The sequence below is a fragment of the Cygnus olor genome, chromosome 3, assembly GCF_009769625.2.
Source record: "Cygnus olor isolate bCygOlo1 chromosome 3, bCygOlo1.pri.v2, whole genome shotgun sequence".
Taxonomy (NCBI): Eukaryota; Metazoa; Chordata; class Aves; order Anseriformes; family Anatidae; genus Cygnus; species Cygnus olor.
The window spans coordinates 11,108,089-11,126,793 of NC_049171.1; the positions used below are offsets into that span (position 1 = coordinate 11,108,089).

An 18,705-nucleotide genomic window follows, 5' to 3' on the forward strand; every position below is an offset into this window, starting at 1 on the left:
ATGTTTGCTGCTATTCCTCCGTGTCTTGTCATTAGCAGTTAAAATAATAAGGCTACGTGGGACCTGAGCGGCCAACCGGGGGTCGGGGAGAGGGGGGGTCGGTTTCGGCAGGGGGGTACCGGAGCCCCCGGGCTCCGCCGCCCCCTCGCTCCGGCGCTGCGGGCTCAGCCCCGATGGGCTCCTTTCCCTTCCTGGCCCTTTCTGCCTCTCCCTTCTCCGATGGAAAATCGGAGCCCGGTTTCTCCGGGGGGGCGGTCAGAGCCCGCACACTTAATCTTTCACCGCGGTCAACAGCAAAACCGCAGGAAGGGGGGAAAAAATCCGGCAAGACGAAGCAGAGTAGAAATATGTGTATATATATATGTGCCCCAGGTGGCACTGAGAAAAAGAGGTCCTGGTCTCCTGGGGACGCTTGCCCGGGGAGGCATGAGGACAAGGCGGGGGAACGCTGCGGTGCACTTGTGCCTCCTCTTTGCCTCCGGGGCTGGCTCCATCCCTCTCCGGGCAGCTCCGGGAGCGGGGAGGTTTTGGAGCCGTCGCCGAGCCCAAGCGGCTGCTTCTGCCCTGCTCCCCGCTCCCTTCCCCCGGGAGGTTTGGGAACTGCAGGGCTGCCGACCGGAGGCAGCTTTGACCGGCCATCCCCCACCCACCGCCGCGTTGCGGGGGGTGAGATGTTTGCTGGGCTCGGGGAGGCGAAGCAGCCCTTGAAACCCTCCGAGCAACCAAAATGTCCCCACCCTGCCCCGCCGGACCCGCTCCTCCTTGCGAGCCTAGCGAGGCGCCTGCGGCTGATGCTTCGCGAGTGGCATGGTTGTTTCTGCTCAATAAAAGCTTTTCCGAGGGGCAAGCGCCGTTCCCTGGTGGGTAGAAAATCCCGGAGAAGCAAAAGGGAGTTTTATCCCGCACATGGCTACGGGATGGGGCCGAGAATCGTTATTTTTCCAAAGGTCAAGCGGGTCCCGAAGGTGAAGACGGGTGCCCCGGCTGAGGGAGGGAAGAGGAGCATCAGTGGGGCTGCTCAGCCCCCTCACAGCACGCGTGTAGGGCGAATCCGGGAATGCCCGGCATTCACGAGGGCTGAACCCAGAGGAGGAGCGACCCCCGGTACCTGCGCTGCGCAGGATTAGCCCTCGGACCCCAAACTCGTTGGAGACGAGGTGACGAGCGCAGCCGGCTCCGTGCGGGAGGGAAGGAGAAATGCCCTCGGATGCGCTCCCCGTGCCCCACGTCTGCTCCGCAGGTGGGGCTCGAAGCTGCACCCCCGGTACCGGCACCGGCACCAGCTCCGCGCTGGCCCCGGCGCTGCAGGAGCGGAGCGGGGAGGGAGCCCCGGCACCGGCCGGGACGGTGCTCCCCGCAAAAACGGGGCGCAGCCCTCAGCCGGGGGGGCTTCACCTGGAAGACAACGTGGGGCAGGATGGGGACGGAGGCGGGGATGGGTTTGGGAAGGGGATGGAGGTGGAAAAAGGGTTGGGGGCTGCGGTCTCCCCAATCACCTCGCAGATCTCTCTTGAAACGAATTGGGTTTCACTGTCACGTCTAAATCCTACAAACGTGGCTGGATTTGGGAGCAGATGCCTTCACTTTTTACGAGTCTCTTGAAGTTGTAACATTACTAATCGACAGCAGATCTTCGCTGTGGAAAAGCGCAACGTATTCCCTGAGTGTCAGTGCTAATAGTGGTTTTGTATCCCGTTCCCGGTATTAGGTTCCCCACCGTTACAAGTTGACATAATGCAAATTAGCAAGGGACATCATAAAAATCCATCCGAGAATAAAGGTTTTGGAACATCATACCCTTCATAACTTAAACACCAGATATTTAAACCAAATGCACTTAACAAGACAGTTAACCTGAAACTTCAGTTCAAACGCCAGTGGGTTGACAAGTCCAAATATTTTTATTTTTTAACAAATACCTATATATCAGGCTATACATTATCCAGGCAGCCTTCAGCTACAGCTTCCAGTTATACTCTGTGGCGGAATAATATCCTAACGATCCGCTTTGATTTTAAAATATTTTCGCGTGGGAATAATTTTCTGCGTCTCCCTCCCCCCCCATGCGCCGAGATCTTTTACTGCCCTTTATTTCTCTGTTTAAGTATTTATTCCGGAGTGACGGTTTCTGTAACTGGAAGTGCATTTTTTTGGTTCCCTTGCAGGCAGCACGTGCAGGTATCATTGCTGTTGTTGTGTTTACCTTCTCAACTCGTCTGCTACTTTTATAAAGAGAATTGCATGTTTTTTTTCTAGTTAATACAAGCGCCCACCCCCAGCTATACAAAGAGAGAGTCTTCCTCTGGGAAAATAGAAATGTCCAGTTAGAAGGGCGTATCTCCTGTCTGACTCCTGCCTTAGGGACACTTGGGGATCCTACATTCGTGTTCTGACAACAGGACTTGAAAACTGTTTTTGAAAAGGCAAACTTATTCGAAGGCATCGGCTTACAACTTCGGCCACAGGATCACACTTCCGACATTTCGATCCCCAGAATAGAAATAAAAGTGCGAGCTTTGGGGAGGGGTGGAGGTGGGGGGACAAGAAACAATAAAGGAAATTAGAAAAAAAAAAAAAGAAAAAAAAGAAAGAAAGGAAAGAACAGCACGGAATGAGAAAAAACTGAAGAAGCTGAGATGGGGAAACGTCTTTGCTTTGCCTCTGCCTCATAAAAATGCCACTCGTTTACAAAAGAAGGGAACGAAAATCTCCTCGCCTGCCCAGAGCAGCGAGCAGTGTTGGACCCCAGACTCTTCCCTGAAACTGGGATGTTTTGGAGATGAAATTGCAGTGCTAGGGCTTATTTCTCCACTCTGCCGTCGTGTTTATGAACACTTATTCTCCAGGATGATAACGCGATGGACAGTTGCTTTCTTGTTGCCGCTTTTTATTTTATTAATTTATTTGTTTGTTTGCTTTTCCTTCTAGAGGGGCAAAAATCAGTGCAACAGCAGTGACATGAACAATAAAAAAACACGCGCGAGTCCCTGAGCACGGTACCATGTTATCCTGACGGATCTGTCTTCGCTAACGTATTATATTACCCTGGTTCCTCGGGACAATGTAATACACCCAAGCAATTTTTTCCCCCTTCACGGGTCTAAAGGAGTGTGAATGGATGGATGAACAGTAAAACAAATAAGCAAGGAGATTATGGCCTCAGGATTAATCATAAAGCACGTTTAACCTTTTTTTCTTTCTAGGGCTGTTTTGCTTTGCCTGCTTCTCCCGGGAAGTGAGATCCCCGCGGATCTATCAGGGCCGTACAGCGAGGGCTCCGCGGGACTCCGCGCACCGCGGATCCGCGCCTGGGTGCGGGGAGAGACGGTCCCGGGCCGCGGGAGGAGGGACGGGAGGAAGGCACCGAGGTCAGGGGTGCCGGGGGGGAAAAGGGGGACCGGGAAGGAGGCTGGGGCGGGGGGAAGCGCTTCCAACCCGGGGGTGGACTCCTCACAGGTAAGTGCCTCCCGGGATCCTCCTGCGGACGGCTCCAGAAGGGGACAACAACTTGCGACCCCATGAATCCTCCCAGAGGGAGCAGATCCCTCCCTCCTTCTACCCCACTTTTTTTTTTCCCTTTTATTTATTTTTTCCTTCCTTTTTTTTTTTTCTCTTTCCTTTTTTTTTTTTTTTTTTTTCCTCTCTGTGCAGATCCCGGCCGCTCGTGTCCAGCCGGGCAGCGGGGAGGGGGCGCAGCGATCCGGGTGCGGAGCGGCGCGGAGAGGCGCGCAGCCCCGGCGCAAGCAGCGCGGCTGCGCAGCGCCTCCGGGGAGCGCATCCCAGAGCCTCCGCGGTGCTACGCGGTGCCCCTCCGGGGTTCCCGGGTTTATCCGCTCCGCGGAGGGGTCCCGAGAGTAGCGGAGCCCCGGGAGAAGCCCCGGGGGGGGTGCTGCGGGAGCGGGGCCGGGGCGGGGGGGAAGAGATCACACGTTTGCGGGCTGCGAGCCCCGAGCGCCTGCAGGAGAAGCGGGGTTGAAAAGTTGGTTCTTCCCAGCCAGAAACTTTCTCCCTGCGTGCGCATGCCCGGAGTCTGGTGGGAGGTTGAGGGGGGAGCTGGGGGGGGGGGGGGGGTTGAAATAAGGAGGAGGCTGGAGGGAAGGGATCGGTTCAGTCTGAGCTCGGCTACTCCCGGGCGCGTTTGCACTCCGGCACACGCTCACGGCGCCGGGAGCGGGAGGAGGGAGAGCACCTCCGTCTCCATCAGCCAGAGCACCTGGACACCTGGCCCCGCTGCTCGCTCGGATCTGCCTGTACCCGCTGGAGGAGCAGTGGGGTGGGGTGGGGAGAGAGCTGTGCCCCCCAGGGCCAGCAGAGACACTGACCTAGACAAACTTTTTTTTTCTTTTTTTTTTTTTTTTTATTATCATTTTATTTTACCAGCTCCAATTTAGCCCAGGATCTTTTAACTGCTGCCAGCGGTGGAGCACAGATCGGGATTAGGTAAATAAAAAGAACAACTCGTTTTGTTTGGTTTTTGTTTTGCCAAGACTCGGGGGTTGGGGATATCGATCCAAACACCTCCTTTTCTCTCCCTCCTTTCTTTCTTTCCCCCCGTCCTCTCTCATCATCCTCCGGATGGTGCAGAAGTGGGGAGATTCTGGTTCACGTGAGGAGGACTGTTCTCCTTGGGGCGGGCGGAGGGCTGGGGGAAGCCTTCACATGGGGCTCGGATATTTTGATGCTATTTAAAGATTTGTCTTCCCCTCTCAAAGTTGTTTATCCCCCCTTGCGGAGGAGCAGTGTTTTTGACCCGAGCTAAAAATGACACATACGAGCTGCAAAACAGAAGTCTGAAACCAGAAGTCTGAAAGTCTGAATGTCCTTTATGGACTTAAACACTCAGCTTCTCCCTCTCTTTCTCTCTTTCTCTCTTTCTCTCTTTCTCTCTTCTCTCTTTCTCTCTCCTCTTTCTCTCTTTCTCTCTTTCTCTCTTTCTCACTCTTTCTCTCTTTCTCTCCTTTCTCTCCTCTTTCTTTCCTTCTCTCTCTCTTTCTCTCTTTCCCTCTTTCTCTCTACTCAATTTTTAGTATTTTAGGGTCTGAGAAGCCTTCCCTGTTTCTTCCCAAGGCCATAACAAAAATGGATCTAATGTTTATATTTGTCTGAATGGATCAAAACAAGTTCTATGTAGGGAGAAACTGGGCTTCTCCCGAGGCCGAGCCTATAAACTGTCAGTGCAAAGCCGAGGATTAGGGTACAGTTGTTATTCCTGGCTTTTGGGAGGGAAACTATAAAAAATCGAGCGTAATACCGTCAAGCTGCGGGTATTGTCCGATAAAATGCAAGCAGGGCGGGAGGCTGAGAGCCGTGTCCCGGACAGGTGCACAGTGGGTCCAGTTCAGCACGACCCAAGTCAGTGGAGGAGAAGGGCCATCCCTTAAACCAGCGGTGGGCTCGGGACCCGAAAGCGGTAGGACGGCGCCGTGCAGCTTCCCTCCCGGAGCCCGGCCACCGGGTGGCCCGGGACGGCTCCGCCTCGGTCTGCAGGGCCTAGGGATGCGCCTCGGTGCCCCGCCGAGGTGTCACCGCCAAGGGTTTTGTCTGCCACCCGTGGCAGAGCGTGCTGTGGCCGTGGGAAGGCAGAGGGAAGAAATCAAGTTTGCTGCCGGGAAAGAGGAGGGACACTTTATTCGTGCGTAGGGGAGGCACCAGGCGTTTCTCTGGGGAGAAATCGAGAATGAAGCCCGTACTGGGGGGTGTGCGTGGGGGTGGGTGAACAGAATACACACACAAAACTCCCAACCCAATTAAAAATACTTCTGCAGAGAGCGGGCTGCGGAGCCTGGCCGCTGCGGCCACCCCGCCGGCACCCACCCAGCTGCACTCCCGCCCGTGGCCCTCGCAGCCACCAGCCCGCGAGGATGGGGACCCTGTTTGCTTTTTTTATTATTATTATTATTATTATTATTATTATTATTATTATTATTAATTATTATTATTATTATTGTTACTATTATTTGGTTTGGTTTTGGATGAAGGCTGCCCCGGGCAGTGTGGTGATCGCTGGTGCAGTCGGGCCCTGGTTATTATTGTTGTTATTGCGAGGCTAAGATCCACCGCATTCATCAGCATTCGCAATGGTGGTCTGGCGAAACTTGTCAACACTGATTTCGTGATAAAATGTGAATGATGATTTTATAAGGATTGAGCGGAGATATCCAAGGCACATGCTGACTGAGTCCTTCCAGTCCCCATTAATGTTAGCAATTAACTCTTTCACGCTCAATTAGCCCCGAATAAACCCGCTTTAATAGATTCTGCACACTTCATTAATACTTTGAATAAAACTGTGCTGAACAATGCGCTGTATTCCTCAAGAGCACCACACTCGAACAATGCGGAGCGAAAGGGCAATTTCATTCCCTTTCTAGCTACTTTCCCAAACACAGATAAATTGTAAGCTCTATTTCATCGCTTAAACTGATAGGAAGGGAAAATCTCGTCCCCCAGAGGGGACAAAGTAAGTGGCCGACCTGGCGGCAAAATGCTGCACAGCGATGCGACACAACCGAAGGGACAGGGCTACCAGACTTTAAAGGAGTCTGGCAAAACAGGGGGACTCTTCTTGACAGATGAACCTGATTGCTCTAGTTTGAGGCTATCCCAGGAATGCAGCATTTTATGCCCGCTACTTTATCATGTTTGTAAAAATAAGCAACGTTCTCAGGGTAATTTACCTCCTCCGTTCTCCCATGTGGAACTAATTAGCAAACCTCATTATTTATGAGTCAGGTATTTAATGTAACAAATATCCCTTTCAAAGGACACATCGGAAATTGATAATTCAAGGTAGAAAGGAAAAATATCGGCTAGCACAAAGTTACCTAAAAATCCATTTAATTTCACTTCTTGCTATGCTACCAACTAAAGCCGGCTGGATTTTTTTTTTTTTTTGGCATATAGCGGTGGTAGAATGTAGTCTGGAAGGTTAAGATTATGATGGTCTTAAAACAATGGCAACTGGACAATAGCATTACCGTATCTTCAGACAGGACAAAGGGTAAGAAAGCTGGAGACAGATGCAGTCTTTCAAGTTTATGATCCTATTTTTGCAGCATAAATTTATCTTGGCATGAGTGGGTTTTGTTTCAGTCAGAACACAAGTGGTTTGTTCTTAATTACTCACCGAGCAAGTTTGTGTTAAAATATAAAACCTCGCACAGTTTTAATGTGATGGACGAACTGAAGCAGAGAACTCGTGGGGTCTTCTTTAAAAAAATAAAAAAAAAAAAAAAGAGAAAGAAACCCCGATAACGATCTGTTTACATGAAACTGAATTAAAGGTGGAGGTGACACCGAAATCAAAGAAACACTGATCTCTCTGCGAGCAAGCGGGAAAGCGGAGAGTTACTGCGCTGTGAAACACACTCGCTTTGATGTCCCGAAGAGAGGGGACTTCTTTATGAAATACTATGAAATACTCTGCTTCTATATTTTTTGACTATCCCGGTCGCACAGAGCAAAAGTGTATCTTACTTACATTTCTGGAAGAGTGCCAAGAAACTTGTAGTAACATGAACATTCTGCTCCCACCTTCTATTTCTTCTCTCCCCCCCCCTTTTTTTTTCTCCTATGTTCTTTATTTTGCTTTTCTCTTTTCCTTTTTTTTTCTATCTTTTTTTTTTTTTTTTTTTTTTTTTTTTTTTAATAGAACTGTTTTAGCAAAGGAAAGAAAAAAAAAAAGCGAGGGCACTGGATGCTATTACCACTCAACTGTATTTCCCTTTGATTTCTATCCCCTTCTTCATTTGGAAAATCGAAACAGATTTTTATTTTTATTTTATTTTTAATTTTATCGGGCAAGAATTAATACTAATTCGCATAATAGATTTTTGCTTGTACATTCCAAATTAAATGCTTTCTGTGGATCCAAAGAAAGACAGGAATAACTCCAGAAACTAACTCAGTTTGCAATAGCATGTTTCATGCTTGAGAGATCTAGGAGTCCCTGGCCAGGAAAACAGGCACAGAGCCGTTGTGACATACAGAAACAGACATTTCAGGTACCCAGACAAGAGTGTTTTCCATGTACTTTGCTCTTGGGGTCATCGATCGAGGCATTGGTGCTGCGAAGTGGACACACCTAACGTAAGGGCAGCACTAACAAAACAAAAAGCATTTCCCCAGTTGAAGAACAAAACTGGTTGGTTCACCAGCCCTAAACAGTTAAAAAATAAATAAAATAAAGACAAGAGGGAGGAGAATGTAATGTGTTAGGTTCTTGATCAGCTACTATCTAAATTGTATCCAATTAAAGAAAGCAAAATGTCACACTCTCTTATTCTGGGTCATTGCGATGGAATTCCTCTAAGGTTTGGGTCTCTCTTCCTGCTGCTGATTTATGTAAAGTGGTGTGAAAGGTGGACCTGGTGTACAGAGCTGCTCAGAGTAAGTTTCTTGCTCTCACACCCTCCCAGTCACAGCTCCTCGGTCCAGGCTACAGCCCACATATAAATCAGATTTGTTTCCCTGGTCATTAGACCTCTTCTGCTACCAGTGCTTCTCTCTCCTGTTCCCCCCGTCTCCCCAGCCCGGGTGGACAATTTTTGCTCTGCAGCACTTTGCTGCCTCCTTTTCTCCAAAGGGGCTTCACTCTTCATGTGGGGATGCACCGCCCCAGGCTGAATGCCCCAGGGATCCTGCAGGGACCCTGTGGGAATCTTGCAGGGATCCTAAAGGGACTCAGCAGGAGCCCTGGAGGGGATTTTACGGGACCCTGTGTGGATCCTGCAGGGATCCTATGGAGAATCATATGGGCACACTTGTAGGCACTCTATATGGATCCCATAGGAAAGGAGCCCCACTGAGGGCAAATCCCAGAAATCACTGGGGGAAACAAGAATAAGCTCTGGGATGTGGAATAAAGAGGCTTCCTGGGGCGCAGGGATGTGGTGCCTCTAAAACCCATGGGTGCTCTCTCACACCACAAAAAGGGTAGGTTCTGTCCCCTCTGCCAGCCCTAAGGAGGCATCTCCTGCCAAATGGATGACAGCAGCCAGGGCTGTGCTGAGGGCTCAGTTTGCAGGCAGGGCCAGATGCGCCTTGATGCTGCTGTCTGGTAGCATTTTCCCCTCCGCCTTGTGGGGTGGAATGGGTAGGGATCTGGCCCAGAGGAGAGGCTGGGGGCTTGGCAGGTCCCTGAGACATAGAGCAAAGTGGTGGCACCCAGCCAAGAGAAGGGCTGTGGCCCTGCGGCCCTGCAGCTGGTGGGCTGGGTATTCCTGCAGGAAGGGTCCCTCCAGCCGTTGTCTTTTTCCCTTGTGAAGGGCTTTAATTAAGCGACTGCCTAGACTAGGACATGGGCTTAAAGCCAGGCACTTCCCCCTGGGGAGAGCAAATGGCACTTCAGATTTGTCACCCAGAAGCAGCATTTTCTCATTTCTTTTTGCAGTATATAGAGGGAGAGCTGTTGTTTGTTTGTTTCTTTTTTTTTTTTTTTTTTCCCAAAATATTTCAGTGTATTTTCTCTGTTCGAATGAGGGAGGATGTGCAGTTCTGAGCACCCAACTGCCTCCACCACCCCGGAGGCAGAGGCCTAGCTGAGGGCAGACCACGGGGAGATGAGCAACCAAGAACAGTGAACTATGCACCCGCTCCCTACATATACTCAACAGTCAGGGATAGACAGTTTTGGGAGACAGACCAAGTGGGCAAAATCCTACCATTTTAGAAAGGCTGAGGGACACCTAGTAAGGGATTTTTAGTTTCGTGGGAGAACATCTAGCTATGTGGGCCAAAATGTTACCTCTTGCTGTCCAAGTGCAGAGGTTCATTAGGGGCATACCTGGCACACAAGTGCTGTTGAGGGAGTGAATGACTGTAGATGGGGCATACCCTCTGTGTGTGAGGGACGGGGAAAAGGAGACTCTGGAGACCCATGGGGATACACTCACAGCCAAGAACCGGTCAGGCCTCTCCAAGTCCAAAGCAACTTCTTCCTGTGGCTTTGGAGAGGGGTATTAATAAAGGATGAGGTGAGAAATACCCTTTGCTTTGTATAAATCTACCTCTTCCTCTTCTCTTCCCCATCTTTATTTTCCAGATCTTTTCCTCCCCTATTCCCAAGATCCTCGTCCCAAGCAGCCACCATGGGAAGTAAGACTCTACCGGCCCCAGTGCCTATCCATCCTTCCCTCCAGCTCACCAACTACTCCTTCTTGCAAGCATTCAATGGGCTGCCCGCTGTGCCCTCTGATCACCTCTCCAACCTCTATGGCTTCAGCGCCCTTCACGCCGTACACCTGCACCAGTGGACTTTGGGGTACCCAGCCATGCATTTGCCTCGTTCCTCCTTCTCCAAGGTGCCCAGCGTGTCGAGCCTAGTGGATGCACGTTTCCAGCTGCCCACCTTCCCACTCTTTCCACACGTCATCCAGCCCAAGCAAGAGGCCACTAATGTGACCCTCAAAGCCAAACCCCGCTTTGATTTTGCCAATTTAGCAGTGGCTGCCACACAAGAGGACCACTCTAAACTGGGACAGGTGGACAGCCAGGGCTCCCCCCCAGGGCTGGGGTCTTTACTTGAGGTGACTAAACTCTCTCCAGAGAAGAAACCCACACGGGGAAGGTTACCGTCTAAAACCAAGAAGGAGTTTGTGTGTAAATTCTGTGGCAGGCACTTCACCAAGTCCTACAACCTTTTGATCCATGAAAGAACCCACACTGACGAACGACCCTACACATGTGACATATGCCACAAGGCCTTCAGAAGACAGGATCACCTGAGGGATCACAGGTAACTATTCTCCTTGCTGTTTTTCCCTGTGTATCTGTACTTTCTCGGTTACCCACCTACAGTCATAAAGGTGCTTGTTAGAAACGTCATGTCCCCAGTCACACGGCAGTGTTCCTTCCAGGTTTTTCTCTATTCAGTGCTGGTAGAGAAACCCAGACAAGTCACTTTGTAAGACAAGCCTGTTGTACACACCCACCCTGCAGAGATGACTTGCACAGTCTCCTTAGCTTCCACAGACATTTTCACCCTCATTTTGCACCATCTTGTACCCTCTTTGTGATAACTTATAACACTCTACATTTGTGATCATCCAGAAGTGTCATGAAGACATGAAGCCTGGTGACCCTAAAGTTAGAGGGAAGCTTTGTCCCTAAGAAAGGCACCCTTGTGCACCTCTGACATCACCCTCTCTTCTTGCGCACACACACACACACACACACACAAACAGTTGATTACCCTAGTGTTGCACTCTGGCGCTCTCGGTCTCAGTGGTAGGTGTAAAAATCTCCAGCGTGTTTTCCATCAAGTAAGATCACTGCTGAGTTCAGGCCAGTTGTTTCTGACATCTCGATTGTTTTTCTCTTCCTAGATATATCCATTCTAAAGAAAAGCCTTTTAAGTGTCAAGAATGTGGGAAAGGATTTTGCCAGTCCAGAACGCTAGCTGTCCACAAGACACTGCACACGCAAGTAAAGGAACTGAAACCTGCCAAACTTAAGTGCTGAATTTCCAGCTTCTATGAACTTCTCCTCCCCTTCAGACTTTACACCAAAACCAGAAAAAAAAAAAAAAAAAAAAAAAAAGACAAATCAAACAAACCCTGTCAGGATGGGAGCACAGAACTTTTTGTGTTTTGTTTTTGTTTGTACTTTAAAAAGAGCAAAATCCCCCCTGGCAACCCACTTCTTCAGCCATGGGTAAAAAGGATACTTGGCATTTAAAATATACACGAATGATGCAGAAAGTGCTATGTGATTTGCGTGGTTTTCATAAACTTTATGCCAAAAGGTGGTGCTCACGTGTTGAACAGAAATCTGTTCAAAACCAAACAAAAACCCACCAAAAAAAAACCAAACAAACCAACAAACCCACAAAAATACTCCCACAGAAAATCCTAACAACCCTCCACCCCACCTGAAATCGTAGCTTCCAAAAGTATTACTTAAAAAGAAAAAGAAAAAAAAAACAACTCTTATTTTATACTTTTTTTTTTTTTTGACTGTATAAAGCTTCTTATTTTTACACTTCAGGAAATACAGAGAATTCCAGAAGATGATTAAGAACTGAAACCATGGTTTCTCACCACAGCACCATTAGGACAAGGAGAAGGGCGACTTGCTATTTTGTTTTCTTAAAAGGAGAAGAAAATTAATGTTTGGAAATGACCTAAAACTCTCAAGTGAGGAGTCCTATAAAGTGATGGAAAATGAATCCAGATCTTAGACCCTCAGGTCACTGGTGTCAGGACAAATCAGTGTTCTTGGGACATGGAGATCTTTATTTTTGCCTTGCGGTCTAGTGTGCTGCGAGGAGGTTTGTAACTCGTGGACTTATTTAAAAAATCCCAAAGGAAAGAAAGATGGCAATATGTCAAACTGATGGTATGCACAACGTGGTTTTAGTGGTACTTTAAAGTCTTCATGCATCTTAATGAGACAGAACAAATCTCAACCTGAGAGCATATTTTTCTAAATGCTGGCTTTCTGAACAGTGTATTCAAATTAAGAGACATTCCAATAAGTTTTGTTTATTAAAAAAAAAAAAAAAAAGTTGTATGGCTGTTTGGCACTTTATGCTGATTATTGGTAATTGACATTTATCACTGGATTGTGTGTGTTTTTTAAGTATTAAAATAAATCGTTATTTTACAGGCACGTCTGCACGGACTGCATGTGTTCATTTGGTTTCAGATCTTCTCCTTACCAAACCCTCTCTATCAATATTCAGAACCTTTTTTTTTTTTTTTTCCAAGTGAGCTTGATATTTCCTCAGTGCTTGTTTCTACCAGTCTTGGAAAGTCTGGATTTTTCCTTCACGCATAAACTTTCTCCCCTCCTTTTTTATACCTCCCTTTCCTCCCCGCCCCCCCCCCCGGCTCTCTTCCCCTCTTCCCCCCCCCCCCCCCCCCCTTTTTTTTTTTTAAAGGCTAACAAAAGTAAACAGAACTGTAGGGAGTCAAATAATTTTGCTTCCAGTGTGGAAAAAAAATCGTCTTGGGTAACTAAATCTTGGGTATTAGCTGATAAGATTAGGTGTCAGAAGTGTTATAAAACAAATCAGATGAATAATGGGCAAACTGTTACTTCTTTCACAGCCTGAAGGCTCTGCAGGGAGAGCGGCCTTCTCTTAGCTTGTCAGGAGTGGGCATTTTTCAGTCGCATCTTCGGCCGATATAGCGCTTATTGGGGCGGCCTTTGATTCCCGGCAGCTGTCTTAGATCAGAGATGTTTATTCCACTGCGAAACCTCTTTGGATAGAGACGGGGGAGAGAGCTCAGAGCGGGGGCATCCGCCTTAGCCTTTGAAGCGCCTCTTGCCGTCCTTTCTAGTCTTCTCGGCAAACCCCAAACCCTCTTCTCCTGTCACAAGTCAGTGCCCCGAGATAAGAAAAGCCTCCTGCAAATTAGCACGGTGACACGTCCGAAGTAACAACGGACCTCCACTGGCGGCTTTTGCGTTTCCGAAAATCGGATGCTTGACGCCGCAAGCCTCTCGGTCCAAAGAGGTTCCTTTCCCCGTTCCCTGTTCTGCCTTTAGAAAATATTTCTTTATTTGGTCAAGGAATCCTATCAACGACAGGGAAAAAGTTGCGGTTGTATTTCTCTTAATGTAAGGAGGGGAGAGGGGAAATAAACCTCCCCCCCCCCCTTTTTTTTTTTTTTATTATTTATTGGACACCGTTTCGAGCGCACCGTAATTAATTTAAATGCACTTGCTGGACGGGTTGCAGAGTCCACCTTCATTGTAGGAAGGCCCTTGAGAAACGCAGGGCACCGAGATGACGCCTCTGTGTCCATCCAGCTTCGGAGGCTGTGGGAACAGTCCGAGTTTGAAGCCAGCTTGCTTTTGCTTTGCTTCCCACCGCCACCCCCCTTTCCGCTCCGCGTAAAGGCTTTTGGTTTTGTCTTAAAAGGCATCTGAGAACCAACCTTTCGAAATAGGCAAGGAGAGTGCTGAGGGGAAATCACCCGAGCCTGCGGGAAACCTGCGTTTCGACAGCGTGTACATGCCACAGTGAGTTGAGGAGCGCGGTGTTCTGCGCGGCGCTCCGCGGGCTGGGTGTCGAACAGGACCCTTTGCTGCGCGGGCCGGCCGTTGTCGATCCGGATCGGTCTGCGTTTTATCGACAGCGTCTCTTGGGGGTGGGGGCGGGAGTGGGGAAGGGGGGGAGGGAAGATTTGCTCTGCCTCTGAAGCCCTCCTTAGGTTTATCTGCATCGCTTTGCTGAAGTCCAGCGTGAGCGGCCGCCTCACCGCCGTGCAGGTCTCTGTCTGCACAGCTTTGCGTGGGGAAGTCCGCTCGCACCACGCAGCGCGCCGGACCGAGCCCGGCTGCCGCCGGCGTACGGCGCTGCTGGGTCAGAGGCACCGCACTCCGCGCCTCTCCGAGAAGGGACACGCAGCCCCGGGCGCTGGCACGGTGTTAACTGCCAGCCTAAGGTCTGGGTGGTTCGCTCCCCCGCTTCCCCCTTTCTCCACTCTCTTCTTCTAAAGGGAGATTCACGGAGAAAGTCTCCGATGAACTTCTACGGCCGCTTTGTAATCTCGCGTCGTTTACGGCATGGAGTAAAGGAACCCGCATGCACGCAGGGTCCAGTGGCAGAGTGGGAAAATGAAGGGCTCTGCCGTTTGGAGCCAATAGTTTTTCAGGGGTCGTGACTACGAGGCAGCTCTCCGAGTCGGCTCCAAAGTGAGGGAGGAAGGAACGCAGGGAGGGTCACTACACTGAGGCTTTCCCACGGTCGCTCCACCACCTCCTTAACACCGGGATAACGAAACACCCGTGGAGACAGGTAAGAAACCGCATCAGTCATCGGTTCATGGGAACCATTATAACTGCGGGGTCGTGAAGGTGGATAAACCACTCCTCCCAGCTGGGCATGAGAAGCGTTTCATTTGTATGGCTGAAGCCTGCTTATCTGCTTGCCAAGATTTTCCCTGGACATGCATTTTTATGTGCAATAAAAATAAATAAATAAAAAAGAATGGACATAATCAGATGTACAGATGTATTAAAATTACATGGGCATACCGAGCACAGGATGCACACAGCCTCTTAATGTCATTTATATTAAATGTATATGTGTGAGCATTTCCTCTTCCCAGAAGGCTTTTTTCTTCCTTGTGCAAACAAAGGCTATCTCTGTGGTCATGCTCTCAGCTTCACTGGTGAATAGTTCGCCTATTCCTTCCAGTGTTTTGAATTTTGCTAGTCAGTATCAGTGCAGTAATTCCAAGGAAAGCAAAGAACAGATGAAATCACGACAGTCAAAAGAGATAAGTCGTACTAACCCCAAAATAAATGAGGGGAATTATACGGGAAAAGTGCCTTTTGAATCAGGGTCACAAATAATTTAAATGATTAATTATCTCCCTCTTCTTCTTCTTTTCTTCTTTTTTTTCTTTTTTTTTCCTTTTTTTTTTTTTCTTTTCTCTCTTTGCATGTGTTTTAATTTGACATTCATGCAGTGAATAAAACTTGCATAGGCCTCAGTCTGCCAACTGAGAGCTGATTCTGTTTTCACAGTTGCTTTAAATTTTGCTTTTTCATCATAAAAATATCACTGAATGGTTTACAAGAGCAAAAACCAGGGCACCTGACTAGAGTTCTAGAGTTGTATATTCCTGCAAGATTTATGAGGGAAACTTTTGTCTTTTTTTTTTTTTAACCATTTCCAGTTACAGGAGAAATTGTAGAGATGTCTTGGCACGTCTCTCTCTCTCTCTTTTCTTTTGCATTCCAGTCATTCTTTTTCTGCCCATAAACTGTTACTACTCTGCAACAGCCTGATTCTGCACAGCCTTCTCAGCCTGGTTTTCTTCTGGATGCAGGAAGGAATTGTGTCAAATGGGGTCTTCACAGTGCACATTCATGAAACAGAGCATAAGCATCTCTCAGAATGTGTACTGGAACAGCAAATGCTTACTTTTCAGCTTTGGATTACATACGTCTCTGAAAAGGGGACTGCAAATCATGTTTTTTTTAAAGGTTCCGCATGAGTTGTATATTAATCCCAGTTTCTCTGGGGATGGATTAATCCCAACTTCCTAGTTGTGTGGCTACAGATAATGCTGATGGGGTTGGGGGCAGGGGAGAAGGGAGATGAGGAAAGGAGAGGGAAGTTATGGAGGTATATCACAGGAATACATGGCCTAAGTGGCCAGGAGCCATAAGTACTTGAGTTTCAATACCTCTTCTACCTCTGTCACCACCTGTGAGCTGAAGCAAATCACATCAGCTCCCTGTTTTAGTTTTGTCATCTGTAAAATGGGGATAATGCTGCTGCTTTTGCTCCCGAGAGACCTGGTACACTCTTGTATGAACTCCTGCTCAACCTTCCTGTAGTGAAAGGAGCTATTCCAATTCATATATAACCTATACCTGGACAGCTGAAAGCAGTGGCTGATCTGAGAGATGTAACAGAGCGTGCAAGACAAATTTATGTTCACATGTATTTCCTTTTCAGCAGGCAGATTTGTTGAGAAATGGAGTCCTACAGCCCAGAATGCATTTCTTCCCTACATTCGTATCCAATGACTAAACAGGAGGAATGTCATGGGCCAAATTCATCCTTGGTGGGACTCCAATGACATCAGTCATCTTTATAGGAGGTTTTTGAATGAAGTCAATTGGGTTTTGTGAGGACTGAGTTCGGCCTCATACAAATTTAACTGCTCAGAGACCTGCAGCAGTGAAGGGAGCTTTCCTTGTCGTAGAAAGAAACACTTTTGAGTCTGGGAGATACAAGCTAAACCATTGACCTGTTTAATACAGTCAGGCATACCTTATTTAAACTTAAGGATCAGCTGAAGTACACTCAGCATCCAGCAGTATATACAATCAACCTCAGCTACTGAAAAAATATTGTTAGTTTTCAATGGAATTCTGTGTTTGCCCATGCTGGTACATGCAGTGCTGTGCCATGGGTACCTAGCAGACATTTTTACACAACAGAGGGCAGCACTCTTCAGGAATATTGGCATGAGGCTTTCAAGCAGAACAGTGGCTTCAGCATGGTGCTGTGGTGGAGTTGTTTGGCTTTGCTCTTAATTAGGTATAGTTATTCTAGATTCCACATCATGCTCATACAGTTCTGCCACTTACAGCTCTCATCTCCCTGTATCAGCTCTCTGGGTCTGTAATTCCAATGCCAGTTACACCTGATGAGCCCATGGTAAATCACCAAAAGGGGTGTTCCTTCCTCCACCAAGACAGATGAGAGGGTCTCTGTAGCCATGGTTTTAGTATTGGGTAATCTTCCTCTGGAGGAAGATTTCTCTGCCTAAGCCTTAGCCTTAGATGACTCAGTGAGGTAAGACCAGTTCTTCTGTAGGTGACCTTTGGGCACTTTTAAAATATAAATCCATTATCTTTTGGACAAGACACACTGTTTAAGACCTCTTAATGCATACCAAGGTCTGATTCTGTTTCTGTTAGCATTGTATTTTCATTGGTATTGCATCTTTGGATGAGAGGTGACCGCAGGTGAATGGAAAGCTTGGAAACATGACAAAGGTGGCAGCATTACTGGTCACTGATTTATTCCTACATGAGCAACAAGATAGCCTTGATTTTCTGCATGCACCTGCAAATAGTTTGTAAATATCAAGGCTTTCACAACATAGGTTGAGTATTGGGAGGCATTAGATTTTCCTCTTCTGAACAAAATAGAATTTGCAGTTGCACCAGGGCAAACTTTTGTGGAGATCTTTTTTTCTGTTTTACAAAATCCACGTGAAAACAAATTTTCTGTTACTAAAGCATTTCAGTCATGGTTGCTGTCATGAAACTAAGAGATTGTATCCTGTTTCCCAGATAGATCTTTCCATATCCATACTCAAATGATCTCCATGAGGACTTATCTGTGTACATTCTTTCTTTTTCATTATTCCCCACTTTTTAATGCTTTATTCTGCAGTGGTTTTGAAATCAGGGTTAATACTGGAAAGTGCACAGAAATTAGTTCAATTGGTATATACAGGGATACTCTGAAAGGCTTGATAGAGTCTGAAGAATTGTATTAGAATTTGAAAGGTGTATATATAAATACACATAAACACTTATTCATAGGCTTCTTGATTACAGAAGCATTATATAACTGATAGATATTAATTGATAGTATGCTTTCATTTTATCAGTCAAGCTCATGGCTTAGAAGACCTGTCTGGATTTTTTGGCTGTGATAGTCTGCTAGTCTGTGATACTGCACCAAATATATACTTTATTTATTTATTTATTATTTTAAATGCTAGCATTATAGTTCCTGACAGAATAGCTACTGAAAAACAAAACCTTTTCCATTTCTGGCTTTTTGGCTTTGAACTGGGGCTGCTCAAATCAGATGTTTTGGGTGAATAATTAATCTATGTAACAACTCTTTTTTTTTTTTTCCATTCAAGAGTTGTCCAGACACAACATGGCTTTCTTCCAAATATATGTGAAGACATTTCAATTTATATATGTCTCATAAATTCTTTTGTTTTTTTCCTTTATCTATTTATTCTCCAGGCGTTCAGCACCAGGCTACAGAAAAGTCTCAGGTGTAGTTTCAGAGGACAGACAAGACTTCCCAATAAGTAAACATTAAAATAGGTAAAAGCAAACCTTAGATACAGTTATCCTAGGTAGGAGAGGTCTGTGTGCTAAATGCTACTCTTAGGGAGTGAGTACATAGTGGTCAGTGTGTTCATGACCCTGCTGTCCTTCCTTGCCCACCACAGCCACAAGGCTGGTCAGGCACAAGTCCAGAGG

At 47.5% G+C, this 18,705-nt stretch overlaps 1 protein-coding gene and 2 long non-coding RNA genes across 4 annotated transcripts in view; all 3 read left to right on the top strand.

Annotated features, from left to right (window-relative positions):
* Window positions 1–547: 547 nt before the first annotated feature.
* LOC121067997 lies at window positions 548–3,149 on the top strand. Its single transcript, XR_005818550.1, has 2 exons — window positions 548–1,240; window positions 2,257–3,149. It is a non-coding gene; the product is annotated as an uncharacterized LOC121067997 (long non-coding RNA).
* A 947-nt stretch (window positions 3,150–4,096) lies between these two features.
* OSR1 (odd-skipped related transcription factor 1) lies at window positions 4,097–12,609 on the top strand. Its single transcript, XM_040553020.1, has 3 exons — window positions 4,097–4,440; window positions 10,043–10,735; window positions 11,325–12,609. The coding sequence occupies exons 2-3, from the start codon at window positions 10,089–10,091 to the stop codon at window positions 11,458–11,460; spliced, it is 783 nt and encodes a 260-aa protein (XP_040408954.1). The 5' UTR covers window positions 4,097–4,440; window positions 10,043–10,088; the 3' UTR covers window positions 11,461–12,609.
* A 328-nt stretch (window positions 12,610–12,937) lies between these two features.
* The window catches only part of LOC121068182, a 35,776-nt gene continuing 30,008 nt past the window's right edge, over window positions 12,938–18,705 (top strand). The window contains exon 1 of one of the 2 annotated variants that reach the window (XR_005818680.1): window positions 12,938–13,968. This is a non-coding gene — a long non-coding RNA (uncharacterized LOC121068182). Of the gene's footprint in view, window positions 13,969–14,130; window positions 14,747–18,705 lie in introns of those variants that run through there. The other variant, XR_005818681.1, reaches the window with a different exon arrangement.

Bases quoted from the DNA above. Each gene is read 5' to 3' on its own strand.
- OSR1 (XM_040553020.1), top strand. From the start codon at position 10,089: ATGGGAAGTAAGACTCTACCGGCCCCAGTGCCTATCCATCCTTCCCTC. The intron at 10,736-11,324 runs GTAACTATTCTC...TTCTCTTCCTAG, and splicing joins GATCACCTGAGGGATCACAG to ATATATCCATTCTAAAGAAA.